The sequence below is a fragment of the Lachancea lanzarotensis genome, scaffold LALA0S01 (assembly GCF_000938715.1).
Source record: "Lachancea lanzarotensis genome assembly LALA0, scaffold LALA0S01, whole genome shotgun sequence".
In the NCBI taxonomy this organism is placed as follows: domain Eukaryota; kingdom Fungi; phylum Ascomycota; class Saccharomycetes; order Saccharomycetales; family Saccharomycetaceae; genus Lachancea; species Lachancea lanzarotensis.
Window position 1 is genome coordinate 992,627 of NW_019212879.1, and position 27,627 is coordinate 1,020,253.

The following is a 27,627-nucleotide window of genomic DNA, read 5'->3' on the forward strand; positions in this document are numbered from 1 at the left end:
AGTCAAAGAACTAAGAAATATTCAAAACTTTGTCAAAACTTGTTGAAACTTTTCAAAACTTTTCAAATTATATCGATATATATATATTTCTAGACAAAAATAACAATTTGTTCAAACTCAACTGTTTAACGTATAAAAACCCACGTAAACTAAATAACTGAACACGTTAGCTGACGAGAACAACATGGAGAATCTAATAACAAGAAGACATAGCGTCAAGGCCATATGAAAGGGAAGAAAGACGTGTCTCGCATCCTTTTCTCTTAGATCCGTCTGTGTAGTCAGTAAATAATGTAGTAGTAGAAAAGTCTGAACTCAGTACGCCGCCAAAAAGCACCAAAAAAGAAAAACACGACAAGTCTTGTTAGAAGAACGCGACGTGGGTGCAAGAAACCTCCGAAGGTGTGAACATTTCGTTGTTTCGTGGGATTCTAATTTTTTTTTTCTTGCAAGAAAAGGCTGGGCAGAGAGAGAGAGGAACGCTAGATAAGCCTGAAAAGGCTAGGTGGCAGACGGTGCGGCGGGGGCAGGACGCGAAATACGGAAGTTATGCTGCAGGTGTGAGCGGCGGGGACACTAGCCGGGGTTTAGTCGCAGAGAGAGGCAGAGAGAGAAAGAGAAAGAGGGAGACAAAGATCTAGACCTCTCATGAGAGATGACACTGTGTTCTTAATCGGGTAAGCCAGTTGCCCTTTATGGGAAAGGAGCCGTGCGTAGTGCTTCAACAGGACCCACGAAAAACTCTCGAGAAATGACGCTGGCGTCTTAGAAAAGGTGCGAGGAAAATGGTAGGAAATCTCGAGCACAGCACGCAGGGCACGTTGGCTGGTGGTAAATAGAGAGTCAGTGTTGTTGCAAGCACGGTTGATCGCTTGAAAGCGTCAGAGATCTGCTGTGAATAAACAAGACCTCAAGCATGGTTGCGCAATTGTAAGCGTCAGAGATCAGTTGTGAACAAACAAGACCACAACAATAGTTGCGTAATTGGTCGCTGACGCTTTCAATTGTGAACGTGACAATGCTATCAGGAAAGTTAGGAGAATTGAACCTTGTGAGTTCGTGTGAAAGTGAGTAGAGGAGTGACCAGAGGAACGGATAGAGGAGTGACCACAGGAATGGGTAGAGGAGTGCTTGGAGGAATGGGTATAAAAATGGATGGAGAAGTGCATGGAGGACCGGGTCGCGCTAAATATCCATTTACGACGCTCAGTGACGCCCACCTGGATCGAGTGCCTTCGTGAAGCTCCGTATATCAGCTCTAGATATTCGTTAAGGGAATGAACTCCAGCGACTACCAGGATAAAAGATGCCCATCTGCGGATCAATTGATTTCTGAACCCACAGTGGTGAGTCTGCTGGAGGAGAAGCATACCTCTTTCAAAAGTCAAATGTGAGCTCACTCTCACATGCACCAATACTTGTCGGAATACTTCAAACCTCACGATTTTTTTTGCTTGAAGTGCAGTCGAAATTCTGATTGATGGTGCGAGCGATGCGTGGGGACGGTTGGAGATACCAGGTTTCAGGGCAACGAAGCTTGTGTTCTCTTCAAGGACAGCAGTGACTTCGAGAAGTATCCAACGGCAAAGCGATTTTCGTTAGAACAGAGTGTTACAAATCCATCATACCTTAGGAGCTTTGCTCGATAGACCCTTTTCAATACTGGAGAGAGCTTATAGCATGAAGGCTGTTGAACGGGTTTGAGAGGTCTCACTCGTTAATATGACCTCTGCATTTTACGATTGCACTAACAGTTTTTCACGGGCTCCAGCGTCAAAACTATCCGCTGCAAGCATCTCACAACTTCAGACGTTTTTCACAAACTTACGATGGAGTTCTTGTGCGCTAAGAGCATCGAAACTGTCTTCACTTGGTCATAAAAACGGCCCTTCGACTTGAAGAAAGCAGCTTTGCGTGAGGTCATTATCAACATGCACACAAACAAAAACCAACTGGAACAGCCGATTTAAGTTTGGCAACATTTTTTCAATAGTCGAAATTGTAACTTTTACCACCACAACTCATGCATCCATCTCACATTGCATGAATTGGGGTAGAATCCAAAATGTTTGACCTAGATGTTTATGCTAGCGCTTGATCTAAGTTGCCCAGCAAACCTGAGCTCTTTAAAATCGACACGTATTTCAATACTCGCCCTCATCAAAAACAAATAACGTCGTTTTCCAGTAAATAACAAACGGCCTGCTCCCAGCCTTAACTGATCGATAAAAATTACAAAGTCTCTAAAAAAACCTCATTACAACCCCGAACACTCCTAAACTTTGGGGTTAGCTTCAATGTTTTCTTCCACCGTTGAGGAAAATTCGTCCGTGTACTCATCTTCTTCTTCGAAAACATCAGCCTCGAACTTCTTACGCTGTTCCACGAAATCTTCAACTTCTGTCCATCTTTCAAACCAACGCGAGAAATCAAAGTAACCTACGCCCTCAGGCATGCCAGGCACAGGGAACACGTAGCAAATACCACTGTAAAGCGTAAATGACACCAAGAAGCCCACGAAATAGTTGAGATAATAGACGCGCATGGCGTTCTGCGGAACATGAACGTCCAACGATCCCAAAAATCCTAGGAAGTTTGGAACAATCCCCAAAACATATGATAGCACGGCTCTCCAGTTGGTGCCAAATCTCGTACCATACATGTACAAACTGCTTGGTTTGTTGGTGTAACAGTGCTGTAGTTTGATCAAACCTTTTCTCACCACGTAGTAGTCCGCACAGACTACGCCCGAAATAGATGAAAGAAACACCGCATATGCAGACAAAGCAGTTGTGAACTTTGACGAAGAAGCCAACAGGTTCCAAGGACAAATCGCCAGCGAAATGGCCGCGCAGATGTAACCACCTCTTCTGATATTGATAAACTTAGGCAGGATGGCTGTCATGTCAGTACCAACAGAAATAGAGTTAGAGGCTATGTTAGTACCAAGTTGAGCAATACCGAAACACAATGCAATCATGAAGACACCACCTCTATTTCCGGCAGTTTGGTGATCCAAGAATCTACCCAAAACGTCCAATGGCGACCAGTAATTGACCCCATACATGGTGTAAGCAGCCGAAGTGACCAAGATACCGATGATCGAGATAATAGCGTACATCAATGGTAAAATAATCATTTGAGAGTAGATTGACGAATGCCTGGTTTTTGCGAAACGTGAAAAATCTGGGGCGTTCAGGATCAAAGTGGAAAAGTTGTCCAATGCGCTCATGATACTAATGACAAAGTTCCATCCAAGCACTGAACCGGTTGGATGGATTGTGGTTAGGGACCCAAGAGCCAAACGACCGTGAGATTTTTTGAGAGTCCAGATAAGGAAACCAAATGCTGCAAAAGGAGTGATAATACTTTTGACAGTGAACAGATGGCGTAAAGTTTGGGGAGGAAACCAAAGGGCCGGCAATTGGGCCGCCCAAAAGAGCATAAAGCACATGAACCCATAGGTGGTGATGTTTTGCGTATTCATGGTGTTTGGAATCCGTTCTTCCAAGTCGGTGCCGAAAATCGACATCAGCATAAGACTGATTGTCTGGGATCCAATGTAGGTCTGCACACTGTACCACACACAGCCCATGACCACTCTGTTCAACACAATCCACAGCGAAAAGTAGATTCCGTACGCTATTCTCGACGAAATGGGGAAAGCGATGTGATAGAAGTTACCGATACGCGAGTTGACCACCACGAAAAACGCCACACAGATGTACCCGATCCAGATACATACCCAGGTCTGCCACCAGTTCAGCCCCAGCTGCATACCTGTTGCTGAGATCTGCCAGGTGTTGACGTTGAAGGATCCGGAAATCCAGAAAAAAACGTATTGTTTCCAGTCCCACACTCTTCTGCCGGCTTCCACGGGCGCCAAATCGTCGTTGAACAAAAACGATTCCACGATGTTCTCGGCCCGGTTTGCGGAAGCACGCTTTGTTTGGTGCACTTCCAAAAATCTCACAATTTTTTCTCTCCAGTTTTTGGCCGGTTCATCGTACTGGTTTTCAAGACGGCCTGAGCCGACTGCTGCTTTTAGTCTTTGTCCTAGCGTTTTGTGAGTTTGTGGTTTTTTTTCGCTGTCATCGCTGATGTCCAGTTGAGAATCGTCAATTTTCCGATTTTCTGTGGAAACACCGTTTCGTTTGCTCATCATTTCGCTGTTGCTCAAGGGAGACCTATGGGTTAGAATTTCAAATGCTGATGCAGCATCATTAGCAGAGTTCATGGTTGTTCTTGCTTGCAATGCTGATGCACTTTTTTTCTTTCTATGTCCCACTATCGGTGAAAAAAAATGGGCATCGCATACAAGCCGCTGGGCTTTTATCTGAATAATCCTGAACTCAAAAATCAGAAAGCCCAAAAGAAAAAAATGATAAAAAAAATGAGTCCATTGCTGGTCAAGCTACGATCCAGGACTAATCTCGATATTGCCAGTATCTATCGCTCAGTTTGAGTGTATCCAATCTTGTGCTCTACCCCTAGTTTTCGTCGGCGAATTGAAGATATCTGCGAGAGTGTGAGCTACTACAGCTGGAATTAGCGTCATTGTCGTTCTCTTTCGTGAGAGATTAGAGCTGTTAATTTCTTATCTCAGTGTCAAGAAGCTAAATGCGACGGACTTATGGGGGATAGTTGTGGATTTCTACAAACGAAGCGATGTGAAGGGGAAAGAGCGACGGAGCAAGTAGTGGAGAAAAGAGAGCGAGGGGAGAGCGAAGAGCGAGAGGAGCGATAGTGGTTTGTCGTTGAATGGCAAAAAAATTACAAAGATAGGCTTGAAATGAGTGAACTAAGGGGATAGAGACAAAATGGAAAAGACTTGGCAAGTGTTGGGGGTCTCGGACATCTTCAACATGGTCAGTTTCTTTGATATTCTTGATCCATATCTCTCTATTTCTCTCTCCATCTCTCTCTATCTCTCAGTCTCATCTCATCTCATTGTTCAATTCTATCTCTTTTTTTCCTTTTCTTGTCTTCGTAATGGTTTATCTCGAGTGGGTAAAAAGACCCTACAGCAGACACACACAGAACACACAGTACAGGAACCAGGGCAGATCGGTTTTCGGATCAGAAAATGGGTTGTAGTTCTGTACGAAACGGCGGGACTCGAGTACACACGAATTCAGTGACTATGATAGTTGTGAAACTTCAGGACTGGAGACGAATGTGAGGATCCAAGAGCATTTCAAAGCACCGGATTCGCCGGGTTCTTCCCCGGTCTTGTGTGAAACCACTAGTAGACCCCCATAGAATATGGCCAGTTTACTTCGGTGCGGGAAGTGTTACCTTCTCCAACAATACCTGTTAGCGTCAGAAAACAAGCTTCATATTTCAAGTGACTGGTTAGGTGAGGTGGTCTTGGTAGTAAAATTACAAGCAGGTCAGTGGCTTCGCTGAGGTGTTTGCCAGATTGTTGTAATTCGTGTGACATGCCTCGACATATCTTTAAAGCTGGGGCAAATATTGTATCCTGTATGAAGAATTGTTTATATTGATTGCCGTCTTGCATAAACAGAGTTGATCCCACGAAAATGGGTGTCAGCTTCAAAAAGAACCTAAAGAGTAGTGCATTGTCTCGTGTGAACGACTCGTGAGAACGAGATAATATTACTGTCCCCTATTTCTGAGGAAAACATTGAACTTAGACGCTAGATGGTCTATCAAATCTTCGGCTTGTTTCCCGAGCTTCTTTTTGAAAATGTTCTTAACATGGCCAAACCATCGTATTCTTACAAGTACAATCTGCGAAATTGATTCAAGTGCAAGTAACCTCTTCAGACGAAGTTACACCGCATTCTTGTTTGATAGTGCACGTCACAGAACTCGCAAACCTGCTCATCACATTTGTAGCCAAGAAAAGAGTCCATAAGCCGTCTATTTGTTAGGATTAGCTTCGTGTTACCGCTGGTGTTGTTAAACTCTATTCGCGGTTGTGCACGTCATTCAACACGGGTGCTCGTACGGTGAGGAAAGGAGTAAGAAGCCATCGAGCAACAGAGGCCAGTAAGTATATTGACGATACGCCAATGAGGTATGAATATCAGCGTCTGGGGAGTTTCGTGGAAAGGGAACTTGAAGGCTAGATGCTAGCACTAACGTATACGTACGAAGTGATGAGTTCCAGTAAAATGGCGAGTCCAAAATCGAAGAGCACGACAGGATTTGTCTTCAGAACTGTTAGGCAGAATGAAGCAGGCGTTTTCCGTTTGTTTTGCCACATCCGTAGGTTGATTCTTTCAAATGCGTTTGGATCATAGATCACGTGTTTGATGATCGAGGTTGGATTTCTCTTACTCCCACTGCTCATGAACTCCTGATCCAAGCGCGAGTCCGGCCATATCTGAAAGTATAACAGACTCACACATCCTGGAGCTTATTTCCTTCTCCCAGTGTCTTTTTACAACATTGCCCTGGGAAAGGGTCAATGGGCTTATAACACTCTCAAGATTAGTAACATGAACCGTACTTTGAATCGATTGGAATTGTAACGTTACAAGCTCCCATACTTGTAACTTGCCTTCCTCAATTTATCTTGAAGTTCACTTTCTACTAGTATCATCGGCCCGATGCAGATTTAACATTGTGAATTAGAGCCCCTGGCATTTTCAATTCGCATAACATGCTCTATTCTCCATTATTGACAGAATTAACCGCGACATGAAGAATTGAACATGGAACTTCGTGCAGTTTGAAATCTGAAAATTACTTGGCTCTTGCGTAAAAGAAGATCGGCTATTCGATTGCTCACACCTTGCAGCCTTGTCACAAGCCGGATTGGCTTTTAATGATGAAGCCTACTCTGAGGTGTTGATTGTCACATCATTAATTTCTGACCGCTTCAAACAGCAAACAAGAGCCGCTAGAAACACTACCTTGAAGAATGAGAAAATCACCCAAATGAGCCATCAGGAGAAAGCGCTAAATATTTGGACTACTGGCTCAAAAATCGAAGTAGATTCCCGCATTTTTTCTCAATGGTGATTTATTTTTACAATACGAGACGTTCGGGTTGAATGATGCTTTCTCATCAACAAAAAATTCTTGCATAACGCACTTCCACTTCCTTGGAACATCAAGCGCCGGAAATTTACACGGGCGTGAGCTTCAGTAGCCAATACTATCAAGATGAATGCTGCCACTCCTTCATATAGCACACTGGATCAGTAGGCGTCCCAATTGGGAAACTTCTGCCAGCTCAGCGGGCTGCTATTTTTACTCTAGCTGTTAGGTCAGTTAGAGCCATGTCTCATCAACGGAGGTAAAATCAATGGAGAAGACTATACCAGAGGACCTACTTGGTATTTCACGACGCCTTATCCTGAACCTGGGCTTCACAACTCGAGCCACAATTCAAACGGACGGCTAAACTATCGTCGCACTATTGACCACCATCAGTGTTGCAAATGTATCAAACTCATTACAGCAATTATTTATCCATATTGAACATGGAAACTGTATCGTCTTGATCATGTTCTCGAGAAAATGGTTCTCCTATACCCAGATATGAGCTCGAGCACCTAATATAAAACTCCGAGATCTTCGGTGACATCCCACAGCTTACTCCACTGGCTAACTAATTCAAAGGTGAGTCAGTTAGCCCATTTAACCACCTAAGGAGAAACTATCCGTCCTGTCTGCAGAGCATTTCAAGAAATGGCAACTATCTTCATCACTACAATTCATACTCTCTCAACAACATGAAAACGCTCAAATGTATTGGCTCATCCTGAACCTTAATCACTTACAGGACCTCTGAAAGATGTGACAGTCCAGTAACTCAAGTCTCAAGGACATAAAGTAAAAATCGCAGATCTTTATGCTCAAAATTGCAGGGCATCAATTAACTGCCCTGACTTCCACCAGGTTTTGGAAACCGATGAAATGTTCATAATAACTTCCTCGAGCACGGTATATGCAGAAAATGACCTGACTAATGATGTCAAGTTAGAGCAGGAGAAACTCTTGTGGGCAGACACTTTGTTGTGGCATTTTCCATGATGGTGGTTTTCCATAACCGCAATAATGAAGGGCTGCGTGAACGGGTCATTTCTTGCGGAATGGTGTGCGGCGTTGGCGAACACAATGACTACCGGTGGAATGTTAGCTATGGAGAAGGAAAGTTTGCGGGTAAACGTGCAATGATTATGGTCACTATAGGCGGATGGGAAGATCATTGCTCAGATCGTGGGATAAACGGACCTCTGGCCGATTACTCTTTACCGTACATCATGGCGTGCTTTTTTATCCCGATCCCACAAGATGGATACAGAGAAGTTGGATGCAGCTACAGAGAAATTACAAGGGGGTATTTGCACTCTTGCGAGTGACCGATCCATTTACTTTCCGCAGACAAAACTATGGTGACTACATCCTTCCTGCACTCGCACTACACGAGGATATCGAGCCCGGTGTCACAGGACTTCCAGTACATTTGGACAAATTAGAGACGGTGTAAAAACTTGTGGCGGCAGTGCCTCATTGCGGGTCAAGATTTCGGTAAATATTCCAGCCTTGTCGAGTTGTGCTAGCTATGTCAGAGTTAGGTCCGTTGAGTTCTGCTTAGACATGTTGATAATAGACGGTATTCCAGTAAAATAGACAAGCGAAGGTAACGGCTTGAACTCATCGTGTACTGCAAGTGGTTATGACATATCGCTATACAACAAACGTCGCCGAGGAAAGTGGGGTGGAAAAGAACTCGTAATTGAGAGAAATAAGAAGGTTCATTGAAGATATGAACACCAGCGTCTTACTAGTTTCCATTACAATGGAACTTGGAGCCTTCAGGCTACCACTCTTGAATCGAATCTCGAACTATGATTGCCAATGAGTCGGACCTATTGATTCGCAACGCTTCAATTACCTGTTTGTCAAGAGATGTACACTTAACTATATATACATTTGTAGCCTTCTCCTCAGCAAGAACTCGTCCTTGTTAGCTCAGTTGGTAGAGCGTTCGGCTTTTAAGCACGCTTGCAAGGAACCGAAATGTCAGGGGTTCGAGCCCCCTATGAGGAGTTCTTAACTTTTTTTTGGTTTTGGGTCCAACTTGAATTTATGACAGTGAGAGAGGTCCTTGCCAGTCTTTACACATTGTACAATCTCAAATTATACTTACATCTAATCCTGGATGATATCAGTAACTGGTTTTCTTTTTTTAATTTGTGCTAAAAGATGGCAAGGCATTAGGCCTGTAAAGCCCTATATTTCTATGTGAACTGATGCTTTTGTTGTTTACATCAATTCAGAAAAACCTGCAACCAGGTTTTTGGTGAACCCACCTTCCTTGGCAGCGGTCTCGTAGTACCCGTAAATGGTTGTTGTAGCCATCAAAATGGAAGTACCGGAGCCCAAGGTTCCTAGTAGATCGGATCCAACGGAAAGCGCACCAATAGTAGCACCACCAAACGCAGCAGCAGTGGGGATGATTTTCTTCAACTCTCTGTAAACATTTGTTTCTCTCTTTCCGTTAATGACAAGACCCTGATCTTTGAATTGTTTGGCCACATCGCGGGGAGAAGTACCGGAGATCTCAGTCCACGTCTTGGAGAACATAGCACAGGCACCTAGAACAAACGCAACGTAAATGACGGTCTTGATTGGATCCAAAATGGCATCAGAGACAGAAAATGGTGGCTGGATGTAGTACGACAATCCACTCAAAGCCACTTGTTGGCCCGTTGGAGCGCCCGGTCTGGCGCCCCAAACTCCGATGAGACGCACCACAGGGTTAGAAGGAAATTTCTGGTACATGATTTGCGAAATCAAAAAGACGTTAGAAGTCAAAGCACTTTGCAACATGATAGGAGTGTTGGAGGTGTAGAAAAGCTTGATTGGGTAAGCGCCAACTTGACCTCTAGTTCTGGTCGATCTTACCGGCAATTCATAACGGAAACCTTGTAAGTACAACACAAACAAAAACACGGCCACAGTGGATAGAACTTGGAACATGTTGGGCAGGTTTTCCCTGTAGAAGGCTTCAACTAAGGCCCGCTTTTTGTCCCTTCTCACGGAGAGCAAGTGGAAGAAAGCAATCACGGCACCTTCGAACTCGTTACCACGACCGGAGTTGACGGTAGTGGGTGCAAACGCCTTCCAGAAGATTTGTTCTGCGATGTTGGTAGCGGTAAACAAAGAAATGCCTGATCCAAGACCGTAGCCCTTCGCCAAAAGCTCGTCGAGCAACAGCACGATGAACGACGCGAACATGAGTTGGAAGATCAACAACAAAGAGATGGCAATGCCAATGTCTGAGGGTCTACCGTAGTTGCCTGACAGCACCACCACGACGGCTTGGCCGAAAGTGAGCAAAATTGCACACACTTTCTGCGCGATCTGGAACAATTCCCGGTCCTGCTTATTTTCCATGTCAACATGCAACAATTGGGTGCCTTGCAAGAACTGGAAGATCATCGACGATGTGATGATGGGTGTCACTCCCAGTTCCATCAAGGTCCCTCTATTGGATGCCAGCATGGCACGCAGCCAGTACAATGGGTCTGAAGTTTCACTGGAAACAATCCCGTACAGCGGGATTTGGCCAAGCACCAAAAAGATCAGCAAAGACACACCGGTCCAGATCAATTTCTGGTTGTAGGGCACTTTTCTCTCCGGTGCAATCACCTCAGGTAGAAAGGCCTCGAACGGCTTAAACAAGTCCAACAAACGGCCACTCATTGCTCAATTACTACACCAGGAAAAGAACTCTTGGATAAATGGGAAGAATCAAAAGGCGCACGTTAAATTGGGGCGTGAGTATCGTTTCTGGTTCAGATCGTCTAGGATATTATCCAAATGAATACGAAGCTTCCTCTCGTCAACACCAAATGGGCAGTTTTTCGGTCTTTGCCTTCTTTTCTTTAAAGCGCGAAAGTATATCAATAATAATTGATCTTTCCTATTATTTAGGACGGGACACGCTGGCTGGTTAAAAGTTTTAGAAAGAGCCGAAAGCATAGAAGAGTTATTTCGTGCGATGTGATTGTTATGTGGTCACGTGATACTCGCATGATATTCACGTGGATCATAGGCTTTAGCTGTCGGATGAGCTTGAAATTGTAAGTCTATGGGGGAATAGGACTGAGTTCATAGTGTTGCATTGGTTGTTGGATGTTGAGTGCTGTACTTGTTTGAGATTGAGCCAAGGTTTCATGCTTTAGTGCTTGTTTGTCAGAAATTATGGTGTCTTGACAGATTCCATGTCAGCTGCTCCAAGTAGAAATGTTACCATAGACACGGGAGCAGTAGGACGATGTTGTAGAGGTGATGAATCATTGACCGGTGGGTTGATTTGACCATTTTTGTGTACTGTCAGTAGATGCCAGGTTCGATAGATGTTTGCCATTTGTATTTATTGGCAGTAGATGCCAGGTTCGATAGATGTTTGCCATTTGTATTTATTGGCAGTAGATGCCAGGTTCGATTGAATGTCTTCGTGGCGACGGTGAAGGATCAGTATTGGTGACGAACGAGGTAGTAATGGTACCCTTGCTGCTGTTGAACCTCTGTAATGTTCGAGAAATAGCGCGCTTCCGGTAATTTTAGATCGTGGGAAGGGGGCCTTTCGCCTATGCACCACGTTGGAAGCATCATACGAGTCTCGTTTTTAAATGGATATCAGTCCAATGAGTACGCTATCACCCACAAAATCCAGGATCACTCTTGCTATACTACTTCCCTACTGGTCTGCGTATTTTCACACTTTATCGTTTTTCCGCCTTACACTGCTCCACCAGTCAACGACTGACACTACTGGAGTTTCATAACCACCTTCAAACGCTTCAAATTGGACCTCATAACTTCTAGAATCCCATCTCTTGCTTGGAAAAAGCGACCTTTCTTACTTAGGTTTAGCCCTGACAACGTTTTTTCCCGAGTTGGCGGCTAAAACAATGGAAACTTAATCATTTTGGCACAGTTGAACACCCGCTTCTTGATTTCCAACTTGAAAAAGCTATTAAGAAGCCTTGATACCTTCAAAACATCTTTGAAATGTTCACTTTTGACATGTTTTCGATAATTCCCGGATTTTCATAACGATTCCAGTATATCTTCATATGTATATACCACAGATAGACTAACTAATTGAAAATGGAAGGGGTCTCGAACCTCCAAATGACATCTCATGAACAATTAAATAGCTATTCGTTCTTGTAAATCTATATTATAAACAGGTAACTGATCTTCATCGATTAATGACGTTTGACTACCAATATCAGCCACTTGGCTACAGCCAACATGGTACTTCGATGCAAATGCCCTTGTAAAACTTGAAATGCACCAATAGCGGTTTATTTCAAGGAACCCCACACTTGCGTAAGTAATCTCTCAACATGGTCAATCGAAAAAAAATCGCCTCTCTTAGTGACGACCAGTTCATCATATTTCAATATTTTTACGTCTCCAGAAGCCGAAATACGTGGAGATACTAATCGCCAATGCAACTAGGAATGAAGCCGCAGTCAGGGAGAAAATAGGTCTCACACATTGCGCTCCTGGGTATTGACCAATGCACTGTGTGTCGTAAACACGGGCGTAAAGTATACCGAAAACCGTCGATGCAATGGCAGGTGCTACCATGAAGCATCCGTAAGCTGTACCAAACACACTAGAGCCCCAGATACCCAGTGTTAACGTGGGGAATATGGTAAAAAGGCCGCCATAAGAAGCTCCGCTCAAAGCAGAAGCAATACTTATTTGGGTCTTGTTGGTCCCGACATTCAAGATTAGTACTTGACCCGATAAACCAAGCAACATGCATCCATATAGGATCCAAATGCGAGAGATTTTGCGTTGCGAGAGAAAATCGGCAGCCAGACCTGCAAGCAAACGTGTGCAAGTCGAAAGTAAGGCGTAGTACGATAGCACTCGATCCTGGATGTTGCGATCATTTGGAGAAACTAATAATGCGACAGAACCCATATTAGTGAGGAACATTTCAAGTGCACCTATAGTCAGGAAAAACATAAGCAGCGTCAGGTATGTGCTGGGGTCCCTTACGAACTGCGCAATACGTTCCTTGTAGTCCTTTGTAGAGGTGTTGGATTCAGTGGGTAACAGAGGCCGGTGCTCTTCTTGTTCAGCAGCAAGCTTCAACATAGCCACGATACTGGTAGAAATCCATGTCAAGGTCCCAACTACAGCATAAAAATAGGCAAAGGTCCGAAAGACACGCCCCAAGTTTAAATATTCGTAGCCCTGGGAGAACCATTCACGCTTCAAAATTTCAGAGCCAACTAAGGATGACAAGCCGTAAAATGTGGTGGGACAGCTTATCGACAGGAATTTGTATTTTGGGAACAGTTTGGCACAGGTCAAGAGACCGCTGAAAAAAAGTGCGCTTGTAGAGACTCCTATGGCGCAGAAAGCGACGAGTGTGAACGCAAAATGGGCTTCACCATGCTCGAACACGTACGAAGAGTAGGCGTAGCTAGGAACAAAGCCCACTACAGCCAACCAACTCAGTATCACTGGACCATGCGAATCTGACAATATTCCCAGTAACGGAGGGGTCAAGTAACCTCCCAAGTTAACAGCACTGGAGATCAGATTGATCTGGAGTGCCGTATAATGCATGTGGTCTCTCCATGGTTTGGTGAATAGAGATATAATTGTGATCAGACCTGATGCAACGCATGATATTAGGGCAATCAGGAAAGCTACTTTGCGTAGCGTCGAGATGTGAAACCGTGTGTGCAGGCATGATCGAATGTGTAACGTCAACCAATGTTCGATGGATGACAGTGTCATGTCTGTGTGTGTGTGTGTGTGTGTGTGTGCAATCAAGTGATTACTCACGTTGATCTTCGGACTAGTCTATAAAGTTTGTCGATGAATTGATCAATGGTCAAGTTTCTTATTTAGACTATAAGGGAAAGAGGTGAGTCAGTTAAATACACTCGACAAGATCAGCTAGACAGTAAGTCCGTTCAAGTATCCTTGGTGGGGTTAATGTGAGTAAAGGCTATGAACTGAGTGTATGTGTTTTGACTGAGAAGCGATTAATTAGGTTAGTGAGAAAGTAATTAGAGAGGTAGGCAGGGTGGTAGGTTGATGAGAGATGAATAACTTAGTGCCGGGATTGTTTGTAGTTTGTGAGGTTTGCGAGCCCAGAAAAGTAGTGTGGTTTCAATTTTTCAAAGAGCGCGCAACATCAGCCAAACATAGATATTTTTTGGATTTCCACCTGTTGTTGGTGGTGACACCCCAATCAGGAGGACTATTGGATGCATGTCTTGCGTAAATGACGGTGTTGGACGCATTGGCTTGTTTGGTGTAGTTGGCTTGTAAAAACTCCAAAACTTGTTCGGAGTTGAATGCAGGTTTGGATGCTGGTGACTTTTTAGACTTCTTGGTTGTCGAAGTTGGTGCAGTGGTATTGGCACCATGCGATTTCATGGAAGATGCAGTGTTTGTTTTTGTGGGTTTATTTTGTTTGATGGGTGTTGTGGGTAGTGTAGAAGTAGAGGTGGCAGCCGTAGCTGGAGCTGCTTTTGCAGCAGCAGCAGCCCACCCTGTTAGCTTGGGTTTTTGAGTGACCGTTGACATTGTTTTTCGGTAAAGGTGTTAGAGGGAGCCCAGTGAAGAGAAGTGGGCAAAGAAGGTGGTCAACAGGGGTGCGAACTAAAGATTGTTTCTTGTCTGTGAGATGGGAAAAGAGCAGCTAGAGTGTGTGTATGTGTGTGTGCCAGGCGGTGATAAAGACGATCTATTGGGTTATAGTGGGATCGTGAATAGTGATGGAGAAAAACCAAGAACTGAGGTGGGTGTCTAGGTGACCAAGGAGCAGGGCAGGTTTTAAGGAATTCAGACGCGAAGAAGTGGGTGCGAGTTGTGGTTTCTACATAGGTATGGTGGGTGTTGTTACATGTCGTACACAGTGACACAAATAGAAATCTGATTTTCGATCCATGATAGCCCTGAATTCTCGAGCCCAGACAAGGTAAATTCCAACGCCATCCCTTCTTCCAACTGAGAGGAATGCATTCCCCAAAAATTGCAGTGGTAACAGCTCTAAAAACCTATTATTCCCAGATCACTACGCACGAACAATATCTCATCTTTTCGTCTGTATAGCAAATGCTTATATGTAATCTATTTCACCTCATTCTGTCCCAACATGACACCCGATCGCTTTCTTTCACCACACAGCCAAAAATACAACGATCCCTTCTCCTTCTCTGCGTAAATTTACGATCCAGTCATGATCCAACTCTTCCCGGTCTTTCCCATTTCCATTCCCTTCTTTCCTTCCTCCCGTTAGCCCGTCTTTCCCCTACTCTTGTCACTATCTCCTTTCAATGACACAGTTGCCAGACGGGCCCACCAGCTTATAGCCCCATTGTCCAATGGTCTCGAACTTTGATCGCAAAAGGCCCAGAACAAACGCAAATGAACCCACTGGCGCAAGCCTCATATTTAGATCTAGACCTAATCAACTGTTCACACGAGGTTTCCGCTATTCCGTGTATGATACTAGTCAAGATACGACAAGACATTGTGTACATACGTAAGTGTTGTTAACCCGGACTGTGACGTTACTACCCCGGATTGTTAATATTGTAAAGATCGAGCCCAGCCAAACATTATCGCGCGGGTTATCGGTAGTAGGTTTGTAGGCTTGTAAACATTGTTCTTGAAGGTCAGGCCAATAGTAAAAAATGCTTAGGTCCGAGTCCGGAGTTTCTTAAGGCTGTGACAGCACATTCACATACACTCACACACATAACAGCGTTCACCGCTAGTTTTGTGGAAATGCGCGGCGGAGAGGGGTTGTGGTGACACAAGTGTATTAAAGGGATAGGAAGAGACGATGGTATCTGGGAGAGTATATAAAGGGATCGGAATATAGAAGGTTAGAGAACTTACTTGGGAGACGCTATCAAGAACAACGCCTCACTCAACAGTGAGCACTCACTTGTCAGTCTTTAGTTACATATCTAAGTACAAATAATCACCAACCCACCCATTCAAATAATGCCGGCCGCCGTGCAAGCAAGAAGAGACTCAGCAGAATCGATCAACACAGATATCATCACACTGTCGAGATTCATTCTGGAAAGCCAACGCTACGATGCGAAAAACGCTACTGGAGAGTTTTCAATGCTGCTGAACTCCTTGCAGTTCGCTTTCAAGTTCATTTCGCAAACCATCCGGCGTGCGGAGTTGGTCAACCTCATGGGACTGGCAGGTGCGTCCGTTAACGCCACGGGCGACCAACAGAAAAAACTGGATGTTCTGGGTGATGAGATCTTCATCAACGCCATGCGGGCCAGCGGGAACGTCAAAGTGTTGGTCTCCGAAGAGCAAGAAGAATTGATGGTTTTCCGTCACAATCCAGCCACCTACGCGGTTTGTTGCGATCCAATCGACGGATCGTCGAATTTGGACGCCGGTGTTTCGGTGGGGACCATTGTTTCGCTATTCAAGCTGACTCCGGGGTCGCAAGGCAATTCCAAAGATGTGTTGCGTCGCGGTGACGACATGGTCGCCGCTTGTTACGCCATGTACGGTGCTTCCACGCATCTCATGCTTACCACAGGGAAAGGCGTCAACGGGTTCACGCTCGACACCAATTTGGGCGAGTTTATCCTCACATATCCGGACCTCAAACTGCCTTTGCAGCATCCAATCTATTCGGTCAACGAGGGAAACTCCGTGTACTGGGAAGATATGATCCAGCAGTTCTTCCACAATTTGAAGGTGCCCCAGGATGCTCCTAATGGCAAACCTTACTCTTCGCGTTATATCGGGTCGATGGTCGCCGACGTGCATCGTACTTTATTGTATGGTGGGCTCTTTTCGTACCCTTGCGACAAAAAGAGTCCCAAGGGTAAACTACGGCTACTATACGAGGCGTTCCCCATGGCTTTCCTTGTCGAACAAGCCGGAGGTAAAGCCGTTAATGACAAAGGTGAGCGTATCCTGGATTTGACCCCCGAAAACATTCACGACAAGAGCAGCATTTGGTTGGGTAGTAGCCAGGACATCGACCGATTCCTAAAGCATATTGGTAAATGAGTTGGCATCAAAAGAGCATCATATTTGCCGTTTACGTACCTATATTCTATTGTTTCAATGCATGTTTTCCATTCCTCTATCTCAGGGTCCAAGATTACGTGGCCGCAGCCGGTTCATTTTGTTCTTCAATCACCTCCACGACTTCCTCCACCGTATCTTTTGAAGAATTATCCCGGTCTTCAGTAAAGTCGCCCGTTTCAGAGCGTTCGCTCACAGACGCATCGTCAGTGACAGGTTTCGCATCGGGTGGTAAATTTGTGTCGACAATAGCTTTAGAGTAGCCCAAGGACTTGATTTCACGTTCCATGAGTTCCTTCACTCTTTCAGTGAAAGCACTGACGTCCTCTTTCTTAAGGTCTGAGGTGGAAATTGGATCTAAAACCTTGACCGTAATGACACCACGGTTGAAAACCTTGAACTTGGAGTTCATAATGGTGCTTGTATTGGATACCACGATCGGTACAATTGGCACTTTACCCTGCTGGGCGAGATGGAAAGCGCCCTTTTTGAATGGTAACAAGCAAGGCTTGGTAGAATGAGATCTGGTACCTTCTGGGAAGATCCAAATAGCGCGTTTTTTACTTCTAATGTTTTCAATGGCTTTGGATAGAGTTTTGACACTCTTTTCACGATTACCACGGTCCAGGAAGAGAGTTCCGCTCAGACTCATAAACCAGCCCAAAAATGGAACCCATTTTAATGAGCTTTTGGCTGTTACCGTGCACCCTGGAGGAAAAGTTCTACCCAACATTAGAATGTCCAGAGCCGATTGGTGGTTGGCCACGAAAATGGCCGGTAGTTTATCTAGGTTTTCAGGATTGATAACCTCCACGTCTATACCCAAAAATGTTCCCATCACATAGTAAAAAGACCTAGCCGTAGTGTACTGAGCAAGGTGTCTTTTCCCAACTAGAGTGAGAACTATGGATGCTAACACTCCATACAGGGCGCAAGTACTCAATAGCGTCACACCCAGCACGCACCTAAATTGGTACACTATTCTGCCCCAAACACCCATATGGACTGTTGGAAGTGAAAGAAGAGGGACTGAAAATTTGCAAAAGATAGCTTCTTCGTTGTAAGTGAAACAAATTCAAAGTTTTGGAGCGTTTCTTGGATCCAATAACGGTTTACTTCTGCTTTGTTTCCTTTACTTCTTATACTTCACTTTGGGCAGTGAAACTTTTCGGCAGCAGTTTTACCAATGAAAGCTTGACTTTGTAAAATATTCTATAGTCTCCAGCCACGTACAGCTTTTAGACAAGACAAAACTAATGCTAAAGGCTCGAGCTTTGCAATAGAAAATTGCTAGGGTTGTGGATATGTCGTTGTTGGTTTATATGATGGATTGTTGGGTTCGAAGTTGTTTGAAGATGAGGGAACCTACCAGAGGATCGAGTAGATGGTTAGGTAGATAACCAGCTGGAGGACGCCAAGTTGAAGATGCCAAGTAGCTACGGGAAGAGCGGGAAGAGGTAGCTAAACAAGAACAATTCAAGTGCCCTGACTACTAGTTCCAAAACGAATTATAGCAGCTACGAACTAGAAGGAGAGAACCTAAATTTCACCAAGACAAGCAAGCTGGCAAATTTAGCGGTGCAAATGCCGTACTTGAAGTACGAAAGATATTTGAATTGGTAACCAGAGAACTTCGATCGTACTCTCCTTCTCGGCAACCTTGAACGATTTATGTCAGTTTTCTTACATTGCGTCAGGATAAATCGGCTTTCCGAATTTCGCATTCATGTGGGAGATATGACAATTTAGAGATGGATCACAATTACTAAAGAGGTTTTCAGGTCATTTTTAGCATTGGTGTGTGGCTTATGGCTCTAGCAAGGCCTTCGAGTGCTGGAAACGCTCTTGCATGAGTTGGCATTTTCCGGCATCGTAGAAAGGTACCGATTGCAGATCTCACCAAATTACCGTCAAGTACATCATCGTTTCAACTAACTGGACTAGCCTCATCTTTATCGTTTCGCGATGATTCGATGAATGTGCTGGCACATTGTAGAGTATACCCACTCTCTACCGTAAGTTACGGGTTCCGCCTTTTCTTTCAAAGCTATTTTCGAAGCTTTTCACTAACGTCGTGTCTCCTCAGTTTTACAAACCGGTTGCCATTAATATTGACTGGCTCGGTAAGGACTCGTTTGGCAATGCGATACTGGACTGCGAACAGCAACCCGGTGCTCAAAAACTCAAGCCGGCAGGGTTTCTGCACCTAATAGAGCACAGTTTTACGCCTACAACCTTTAAAGAGGAGCTCTTGACGAGATTGGTGGATAATTGTCCCGATCAGAGTTTCATCTTGGTGATTGATCTGATATCTTGTTTGAAGCCTCTGCTTTCGCAATTGCAGCTAGATGACAAAGACGTAGCATATCTGAACTCGGCATCGCTTGTTAATTTTGACTCGCTCATCAATTTTCTTGTGCAACTCAATGAAAGTCCACAGGATGCATTATCCCGTTGTCGAAAACAAGTCTCGTTGCAGTATCAGCTGGCAGGAATCGTCATTGACAACATTTCATACTACACGCATGATGCGGCCTCTTATGATCTTCTATTCAAAGTTCTGCGTTTACTAAGAGCCAGATATGGTTGCTGTATCGTTACAGTAGGATACGGTCTGGAGTTCTACAATGGCGTCGAGAAGGGATTGGCTGAGACATCTGTTCAACCTTATGAAATTCCAACCCGTCTGCCCATTTCATACGTCAAGAACATGGACTGCGTCTTGCTAAGGGACACGGAGACCGTTGCAAGAGTTCTCGATGTTAAGTGATTCGAACTCTCTTTTGACTGGCGATGAGCTGCTGCATTTCCTACGGTATAGGCTCAATAAAGATCCTTCGTACGAAGGGTTTTTCAACTTCTTCAATTTTAGACGATGAGCATTGTCGATCAGAATACACACCTCTCGAAAACTTTTACCTGTTGGTGACAAAAGAAAGGGTCTTCTGAGTGTTTATTTCAATAATTCGCTTTGATTCAGGCTGGAAAACTGTACAAAAGTTTACTTGTGAACCGAAATAACTCAGATTTCAAATCAGAGCATTAACAAAACCTAACTTGGTGAAAAAAAAGCTAAAAAGTTAGGAATATGAGTGACGTCAAAACAACTGATGAAGCTTCTGTGAGACGTAACTCGTACACTGCTGTTGAGTTTACCCCTGAAGTGGAGAAACAATGCTTGAAACAGCTTGAGTTTTACTTTTCTGAATTCAATTTGCCCTACGACAAATTTCTGCGCACCACTGCTGAGAAAAATGAAGGATGGATCCCCATTTCCACCATCGCTACGTTCAACAGAATGAAGAAATTTCGTCCGGTAGACAAAGTGGTCGAAACTTTGCGTAATTCCACCGTGCTGGAAGTAAGCGAAGACGGTGAAAACGTCAAGAGACGTGTGCCGCTAGATCTTCAACACGATGCCAGACTCGAAAGAAGCAAAAGGATGGTCACAGTGCAGAACTTTGACTTTTCGAAAGATGGCCAAGACAAATTGAGCGAGCAAGAGAAAACTGAACTCCAAGAAAACGTAGAAAGCTTTTTTGGCAAGCTTGGTTCCGTGAGTCAAGTCCGTTTGAAAAAAGACCATCGTAAGAATTTCAATGGTACAGTCATCGTGGAATTCGCCAGCGAGAAAGATGCCGAACAGTTTGTCGACACGTACGGCGCCGATAAAGAAGTACTCTCCTATGAAGGACGCAAGCTAGACGTCCTCTCTAAGAAGCAATACGATCAACAACGTGAAGCAACACGTAGTAAAAACTTCAGTGGATCAGGCCAACGTTCCCGTTCTTTTACCGGTCACAGAAAGAACATGCCTAAACAGAAGAGATCAAGAGACGCCCCTAAGGCTGAGGGAGAACAGTCCGAATCCACTCCCAAACAGGATGAGGAACCAGTTGCTTCCGAGTCCGCTGTACAGTAAATCTGTTTAATTCACTACCAACACACGTACACATAGATGCATTGTGACAAATGTGGACTGTGTAAATATAATTTAACAGAACATCCCAACGATACAAGAACTTGTTGATTTTTTTTCAATTTACGGACCTATTTACCTTTCGAGTCGTCAAAGTCATCTTGTCTGCACGTTTGTACCACCCGCCGTTTTCCGCGGGCATTGGTTTAGGATGGACATCATTAATACGGCTTGTAATCGTGTAATCCCAACCCGCTGTTATTGTAGTTTTTATTTGAGGTTTATAAGTGCCAGCTTTAAAGAAGGTGCAGGCACTTGTAGGATTGATTCGAGTCCATTGTGTTGCCGTGACTGTAGATCCCGGCTGGGTTTGCATGGCTGCAAAAAGGGTGGATCCGGTTTGTGACGCATAGGGAAGTTTGAATGAAGCAGAGTCTATCGGTGGTGGTGGCCCATCTGGGCCTATTTTCATAGTTTCAGGCGTTGGTCCCTGTGGTTCGTTCACAGGCGGTGCTGCTTTATTCCCCTGCAATCCAGTAATAGTAAACCTGTTTGAGTAGTGAATGGTAATCCATTCAGGAGAAACGGCCACCACTTGTACAAAATAAGTACCACTTGCGCCAGCGTTTGTGTCAACGGTTACAGTATATTTGTTAGCGGTTACTTCGCCCGCGGAAACTGTCGCCAGCGTAGTAACAGCCTCAATTTTATTATTTGGACCGGAACACAGAGTGAAAACGTATTGCGTAACTGAACTCAAATCTGGTACGTTACCAGCGTCTGTCCATTCTACATCAAAGGATGCAGAATTTGAAGAAACTGAAATCTGGTCACCACTACCTGGTTTTACAACGGCAAGATCCGCTGCAACCAAGCAAAGGTATATTTGAATTAGGGAAATTAGTGAACGTAATGGCATGGCGTTGGATGCGTCACTTTTGAGAGTTGTAATGAGTTTGGTGGGATATTTTTGAACATGAGACTGGACGTATTTAAATACGCAAGTGGGAAAGTGAAACTTCTAAGGTATTTCGTGGTGTATGTGGTCTCGACTTTAATGAGAAGGCTAATGTAGCAGAAACAAAATTGTTGATGATCGCTGACGCTGACATCTTGCTGGCGCCAGTAGGAAACAACGTATCGTTGGATATGACGAGGACTGAGCGGCAGGGTAGTGAGCACCGTTCGCCGTGTGTATGACAAGCATTATAGGTGGGATCAATGTCATCTGGAAGAGATGTATGTGAAGAATTTGGGATGACAGTTTTCAAGGCGATGTTTTTACGTATACGATAGAGGTGCAAACTCAAGATTTCAATTTTATGTGACTTCTGACCTGTGGGAACTAAGTGTAGTGCACAGAATGGGACAAATAAAGTCTGGTATTCCATGATGTCACGGTTTGTAGTGTCAAGTTGTAAAGAGTCGTTTCTGTGACGGGCTGGTGAGACGAGCTCTTTCGCGATTTTTGTCTGACAGTGCAGGTGACCGCACAGCAAGGAGTAGGCGTGTACGATTAGATTCAAGAGGCAAAAGACTACTGAGTGACTGGATGGGATTGCTTTAGATTATGAAATCTGTCAAGACTCAAGACGTGCTGGGTGGCTGGACCGCTATCTCCAGACATTCAATACATCTGGATAAGCATGTGGTAAGCGAAAGTACACGATGTTTCCGTATTTGTGATCCATTTTGAGTATCCATGGTTGACTGGAATAGATACCCGTTCCGTACAGAGCGACGACCCGTTTGGTATCCGGTTAGGGTGTGATAACGGAAGAGTAGATTCGAGTAGACCCGTAAGAGATGGTCAGTGCGCGAAGCATTACAATCACAGACAGTACCTGTTATCCTCAGATGTAGGCTCTCCATTTCCAAAGACTAGCAGTTTGAAATGAGGAAACCATGTATGAAAGGACACTGGCTTCAGCGCTCACTTCGTTGAGGTATTTCATGTGGATATTGATTTGATAGATCACGGAACTGGAGAACCCACAAGAAAGAAGGTGGAATGTTGTCTACATGTTACCGCTAAGGTTGAACAACTCTAGCGGTGAGTTTACTCGTCATTCCACACGGCTACTCATACTCGTCCCCAGTCCTGGTGGTAATGAATCTGGGCCCTCGCGGAGACGTACTCCACGTTTAAGCCAGCAGAGCCAGACTTGTGGGCGTAGAGAATCCAAGCAGTGTTAAACTGGGATGGATTAGCTACATTTTGAATTGCTTGTTTATTGATTTTGCCGGAACCTCTGTCTGCCTGGCGTCAGATCCATGACGAGCTGATCACGTACACGTGACAGAGGACAGCGTCAGAATCTGGAACAAGTACCGATCTAACGGAAAGGGCGTCTATTAAACCAAGTGATAACACTTGCAATCAATCGAGTGCACCCGGAACGCTTGAAAGTTCTCATATTCGTCAGCAACGGAACATCTCAGAGAACTTGTATGAGAAGAGACGTTTTGTCTACCCTGCAAGCTCATTTCATTCATGCTAAATAGATTACGGAGAGATAACTCTAACTCAATAAACAATAGTTTACACCTTACAAGAATGGACAAGAATCACCCAAGATATGGGACGTTTATCGTGAAGCGAAACTCCAGAGACAAAGTCCCAACATGACTATAAACAAATCTATTCAAATTCGTTCAAATAGCGCGAGTGACATCGGCGTCTAGCGGCTTTTGAAGGCTTGTTACTACCTTTACGCACACGTACGAAGTGATATACTCATAATAGAGCGCACTCAGCAGACTCGAGTACATATTTCGACCCACGAGCAGACTCCCACACCACCAGTACGCTCTATATCCCCTTGGGGTCATCTAAACAACACAACCATAACCAAGGTCGGTCGCTCCACCACTCACTTCGTTGAAACAATTCAATGTCAATTGGCATTCGCTAAATTGAAGAACAGGAACACTTACCAAAACCCTCACCAACCACCCTCACCAATCACCCTCACCAACCACCCTTGTACACAAGAAAGAAGGTCCTTACGTACCTTGTCCACATGTTACCGCTGAAGTTGAACAACTCTATACCCACGGATCTAAACTCGATCCCTACTCGTCCCCTACTCGTCCCCTACTCGTCCCCTACTCGTCCCGTACTCGTCCCGTACTCGTCCCGTACTCGTCCCCTCCCCTGCCCCCATTTCTTTTTCTTTTCTTCTTTTGTGGCCCCCCCTCCCCTTTTCTTTTCTTTTCTTTTCTGCTTTTTTTCGGCTTGTCCTCCTCGTCTCTCTTTTTCTTTTCGCGTCTGGAGTCTCTCGAGCCCGAGGCTCGCCCAACACCTTGCATAACCACTTTTCTTCTCACCGTTGCTCGATCCCACCTCAACAAACACGGGTAAAGAAGAGGACACCGAGGAAGAGCAGGGAAAAAAAAGCACACACAGAGAGAGAGAGAGAGAGAGAGAAAAAAAAAGAATGCCCAAAAAAACCCGTCGCGTACCTATCACGCGGATCTTCACAGACGTGTAGGTAATAATAACGATCGTAAGCAGTATATATATTTCGATATATATTTCGATATATATATATATGTATATACATGTACGTTTACGGAGGACCCGTTTCTCTCTTTTATTAAGCACCCGGGAGACTGTTCAGACGCCAGCTTGTGCGAACCACTCTCTCTAGTTCTCACCATTAGCCTCCGATGACAGCAGGATTTCAAAGATTTGCGTCTGCTACGCAAACAGAAACGGATGGTAAAAATGACGACCACCACACGAAAAACCCAGACACCACGGCCTCGGCCTCATCCGAACAAAAATACGCTATCAACGCACACGGCCAAGTGTTCAAAGTGCCTGATTACACCATCAAGGACGTGCTTTCGGCGATACCTGCCGAATGCTACCAACGAAGCTTGCTGCGGTCGCTAGGCTTTGTGGCACGCGATATCTTGGGGATGGTCTCGCTTGCGGTTGTCGCGCACCGGTGGGCGGGTCCTTGGCTGCAAGCGGCCGAGGCACCCTTGCTGGTGCGTTTCCTGTTTTGGAACGCGTATGCGGCAGCTCTAGGCGCGTTTGGCACCGGACTGTGGATCATGGCCCATGAGTGCGGCCACCAGGCGTTCTCCGACTACGGAGCCGTCAACGATTTTGTTGGATGGCTTCTACACTCGTATCTGTTGGTGCCTTATTTCTCCTGGAAGTACTCGCACTCCAAGCACCACAAGGCCACCGGCCATCTGCATCGCGATATGGTGTTTTTGCCGCCCACCAAACAGGAGTTCTGGCAGACTCGGGGCTGGGCCGCGGAACTGGCGGAAGTCACGGAAGACTCCCCGCTGCGCACACTAGCAGAGCTAGTGGCGCAGCAGCTCGGCGGCTGGCTGATGCATCTGGTGACAAACGTCACCGGACAACGGTACCCAGACGCGCCCGCATGGACGCGTAACCATTTTTGGCCGCTGTCGCCATTGTTCGAGACCAAAGACGCGCTGTACATTGTGCTGAGCGATCTGGGGATCTTGGCACAATGTCTGGTGTTACGTATGTGGTATGTGCGGTTTGGAGCATGGTCTGTGGCTATCAACTGGCTAGTGCCATATCTGTGGGTTAATCACTGGCTGGTGTTCATCACGTATCTGCAACACACAGACCACACACTTCCACACTACGATCAGTCTCAATGGACGTTTGCCAAAGGCGCAGCGGCCACCATCGATCGTAGATTGCCATTTGTGGGACCACACATTTTCCACGACATCATCGAGACTCACGTGCTGCACCATTTTGTGAGCCGGATTCCATTTTACAATGCACGTCCTGCGTCTGAGGCCATTCGTCGTGTCATGGGCGAACACTACCGTTCCACGGACGAAAACATGTTTAAATCGTTCTGGAAAGTGGCCCGTGGATGCCAGTACGTCGATGGTGACAACGGGGTCTACATGTTCCGTAACGTCAACAACCAGGGCGTGGGCATGGGCTCTGATGGCGTTACGGAAGAGATCAAGCGCTAGTGTGTTTTGTGGTGGCAGTAAGGAAGGTGCTTCAGGGACGAAGCAGTATAATTATAATTGATAGAGATTCATATTTTTTTTTCTGAGCTACGTAGTAAAGTATTATTGTCTATAATGGACAGGGTTGGTTTTTCAAGATTTAATTACGGGATTATATGAGTGTTTCGTACAGAGTGATGTTTAATCCATCGGAGTTTTATGTTCCTAATTCGAAGGCAGCAGTAATGGCAGTTTTGCTGGAATGTGTGGGCCAAGACGGCTCGAAGTTTCAGTGGAACGTAGCACCAAAGGCGTCAAACCCTGTTCATCTCGACAATAAAATTGGACTAATCGTCAAGAAAACATGTGTGAGAGAGAACCTATCGAGAAGCAATTTTGAAATCTGGTCTTCGCACTGCCGTCAAGATCAGCTTGTGCATCCTTGTCAGGGCGAGAAATACCTCAGTCGTAGTTTTCTGTTGGGATTGGTAAACTGTATGGTACAGTGCCAATTGCGTAATCAGAAAATGACATACTAGTACAAAATGACATATTAAGCGCTAAGGTGAAATAGACCAACCGTAAAGATATGAAACAGCAATACGTCAACAAGCAGTACAGGACTTCTATTAAGTAGTCTTTACTAATGGGCTGAGAGCCAGGACGTTACCTACTGTTTGCTATTGTTGCTCCAAGAAATCGTTTAAATATCCGTGATTTGGTAAAACAGAATGTACCAGACTTATCACCGAGAGATAAATAGAATCATAACCATAGCCATTCACTTATAACAAATCATGGCTGAGCAAACAAAGCAGTTTAACTACTCGAACACTGCCGACGTAGTCGAGCCTCAACATGGTAGCGCCGCTTGACCTACCATATCCGTACCCAGCGGCCCGGTACCATTGTCTCCATGCATATGCGTTTGCCCTGACATTTGCGACGCCTGTCAAAACTCGTGTTTTAGAGTAACACTACTTCTATGTTGCCGTTGTTCATCCAGGTTTAATTGCAATCGCAATCGCAAGTCCAAATCATCGTTAGTCTGTCATGTCGCTGTTGATGGCCTTTGAAATACCTAATCAAGACGCCATGTTTGTATAATTCAGCAACAGTTGGGGTAGTCGTCTACGATAACCGTTGTCAGTCAATCTCTTAGGTTACTTGGAGTCTTTTGTATATACTTGCATCATACTCACTTTAGTCCCGATATGCTGTCGACAACTATACTACCCGTGTTACAACCATAGATAACCCACACGTTCGCCCGTAAGATATTCTCAGGCATTCTGTTTGTTGTCTTTCTCAGCGCCCACAAGTGGTCGCCACGGTGTTTCGCCTATATCAACGATAGACAGCTGTTTCCCGCCTTCTCCTACACATGACTGAGAGTGCCATATTTAGGGAACGGTGCTAGTTATTCTCGGCCTGTGTTGCTCAGTTACTTCTCATTGATACTGTATGCGACGCATGACAGCCAACCGTCCCCGTCTAAATGTGGTAGAGTGCCACCAGTTATACTCAGAGTGAATATTGTCGTATCTATGTGCCTATATTTAACCACACACACACACACACACACACACACACACACACACACACACTAGCACAGACTAATCAAACCTACCAGTGACCATAGTTTCGTTAACTTCATCTTGCGCGTCGATGATTCTCTTTCTGTACCTATCTGC

At 44.9% G+C, this 27,627-nt stretch overlaps 10 protein-coding genes and 1 non-coding gene across 11 annotated transcripts; 5 read left to right on the forward strand and 6 right to left on the reverse strand.

Moving 5' to 3' along the window:
• Positions 1-2,275: 2,275 nt before the first annotated feature.
• On the reverse strand, positions 2,276-4,237 carry FUI1 (LALA0S01e10836g1_1; the record flags this gene model as incomplete). Its single annotated transcript, XM_022774599.1, has 1 exon — positions 2,276-4,237. The coding sequence occupies one exon, from the start codon at positions 4,235-4,237 to the stop codon at positions 2,276-2,278; it is 1,962 nt and encodes a 653-aa protein (XP_022626680.1).
• A 4,704-nt stretch (positions 4,238-8,941) lies between these two features.
• On the forward strand, positions 8,942-9,030 carry LALA0_S01e10858r. Its single transcript is given in 2 exon segments — positions 8,942-8,979; positions 8,994-9,030. It is a non-coding gene; the product is annotated as a tRNA-Lys (tRNA).
• Positions 9,031-9,246: 216 nt separating this feature from the next.
• On the reverse strand, positions 9,247-10,689 carry SEC61 (LALA0S01e10880g1_1; the record flags this gene model as incomplete). Its single annotated transcript, XM_022774600.1, has 1 exon — positions 9,247-10,689. The coding sequence occupies one exon, from the start codon at positions 10,687-10,689 to the stop codon at positions 9,247-9,249; it is 1,443 nt and encodes a 480-aa protein (XP_022626681.1).
• Positions 10,690-12,390: 1,701 nt separating this feature from the next.
• Positions 12,391-13,761, reverse strand: MCH1 (LALA0S01e10902g1_1; the record flags this gene model as incomplete). Its single annotated transcript, XM_022774601.1, has 1 exon — positions 12,391-13,761. The coding sequence occupies one exon, from the start codon at positions 13,759-13,761 to the stop codon at positions 12,391-12,393; it is 1,371 nt and encodes a 456-aa protein (XP_022626682.1).
• Positions 13,762-14,139: 378 nt separating this feature from the next.
• PBP4 (LALA0S01e10924g1_1) lies at positions 14,140-14,559 on the reverse strand (the record flags this gene model as incomplete). The annotated part of the gene is made up of 1 exon (XM_022774602.1): positions 14,140-14,559. One exon carries the CDS (start codon positions 14,557-14,559, stop codon positions 14,140-14,142), a length of 420 nt encoding a protein of 139 aa, XP_022626683.1.
• A 1,428-nt stretch (positions 14,560-15,987) lies between these two features.
• FBP1 (LALA0S01e10946g1_1) lies at positions 15,988-17,031 on the forward strand (the record flags this gene model as incomplete). Its single annotated transcript, XM_022774603.1, has 1 exon — positions 15,988-17,031. One exon carries the CDS (start codon positions 15,988-15,990, stop codon positions 17,029-17,031), a length of 1,044 nt encoding a protein of 347 aa, XP_022626684.1.
• A 94-nt stretch (positions 17,032-17,125) lies between these two features.
• SLC1 (LALA0S01e10968g1_1) lies at positions 17,126-18,049 on the reverse strand (the record flags this gene model as incomplete). The annotated part of the gene is made up of 1 exon (XM_022774604.1): positions 17,126-18,049. One exon carries the CDS (start codon positions 18,047-18,049, stop codon positions 17,126-17,128), a length of 924 nt encoding a protein of 307 aa, XP_022626685.1.
• A 973-nt stretch (positions 18,050-19,022) lies between these two features.
• On the forward strand, positions 19,023-19,819 carry PSY3 (LALA0S01e10990g1_1; the record flags this gene model as incomplete). Its single annotated transcript, XM_022774605.1, has 2 exons — positions 19,023-19,064; positions 19,136-19,819. 2 exons carry the CDS (start codon positions 19,023-19,025, stop codon positions 19,817-19,819), a joined length of 726 nt encoding a protein of 241 aa, XP_022626686.1.
• A 318-nt stretch (positions 19,820-20,137) lies between these two features.
• Positions 20,138-20,971, forward strand: LHP1 (LALA0S01e11012g1_1; the record flags this gene model as incomplete). Its single annotated transcript, XM_022774606.1, has 1 exon — positions 20,138-20,971. One exon carries the CDS (start codon positions 20,138-20,140, stop codon positions 20,969-20,971), a length of 834 nt encoding a protein of 277 aa, XP_022626687.1.
• A 115-nt stretch (positions 20,972-21,086) lies between these two features.
• KNH1 (LALA0S01e11034g1_1) lies at positions 21,087-21,887 on the reverse strand (the record flags this gene model as incomplete). Its single annotated transcript, XM_022774607.1, has 1 exon — positions 21,087-21,887. One exon carries the CDS (start codon positions 21,885-21,887, stop codon positions 21,087-21,089), a length of 801 nt encoding a protein of 266 aa, XP_022626688.1.
• Positions 21,888-24,640: 2,753 nt separating this feature from the next.
• Positions 24,641-25,954, forward strand: LALA0_S01e11056g (LALA0S01e11056g1_1; the record flags this gene model as incomplete). Its single annotated transcript, XM_022774608.1, has 1 exon — positions 24,641-25,954. One exon carries the CDS (start codon positions 24,641-24,643, stop codon positions 25,952-25,954), a length of 1,314 nt encoding a protein of 437 aa, XP_022626689.1.
• Between the last annotated feature and the right edge of the window lie 1,673 nt (positions 25,955-27,627).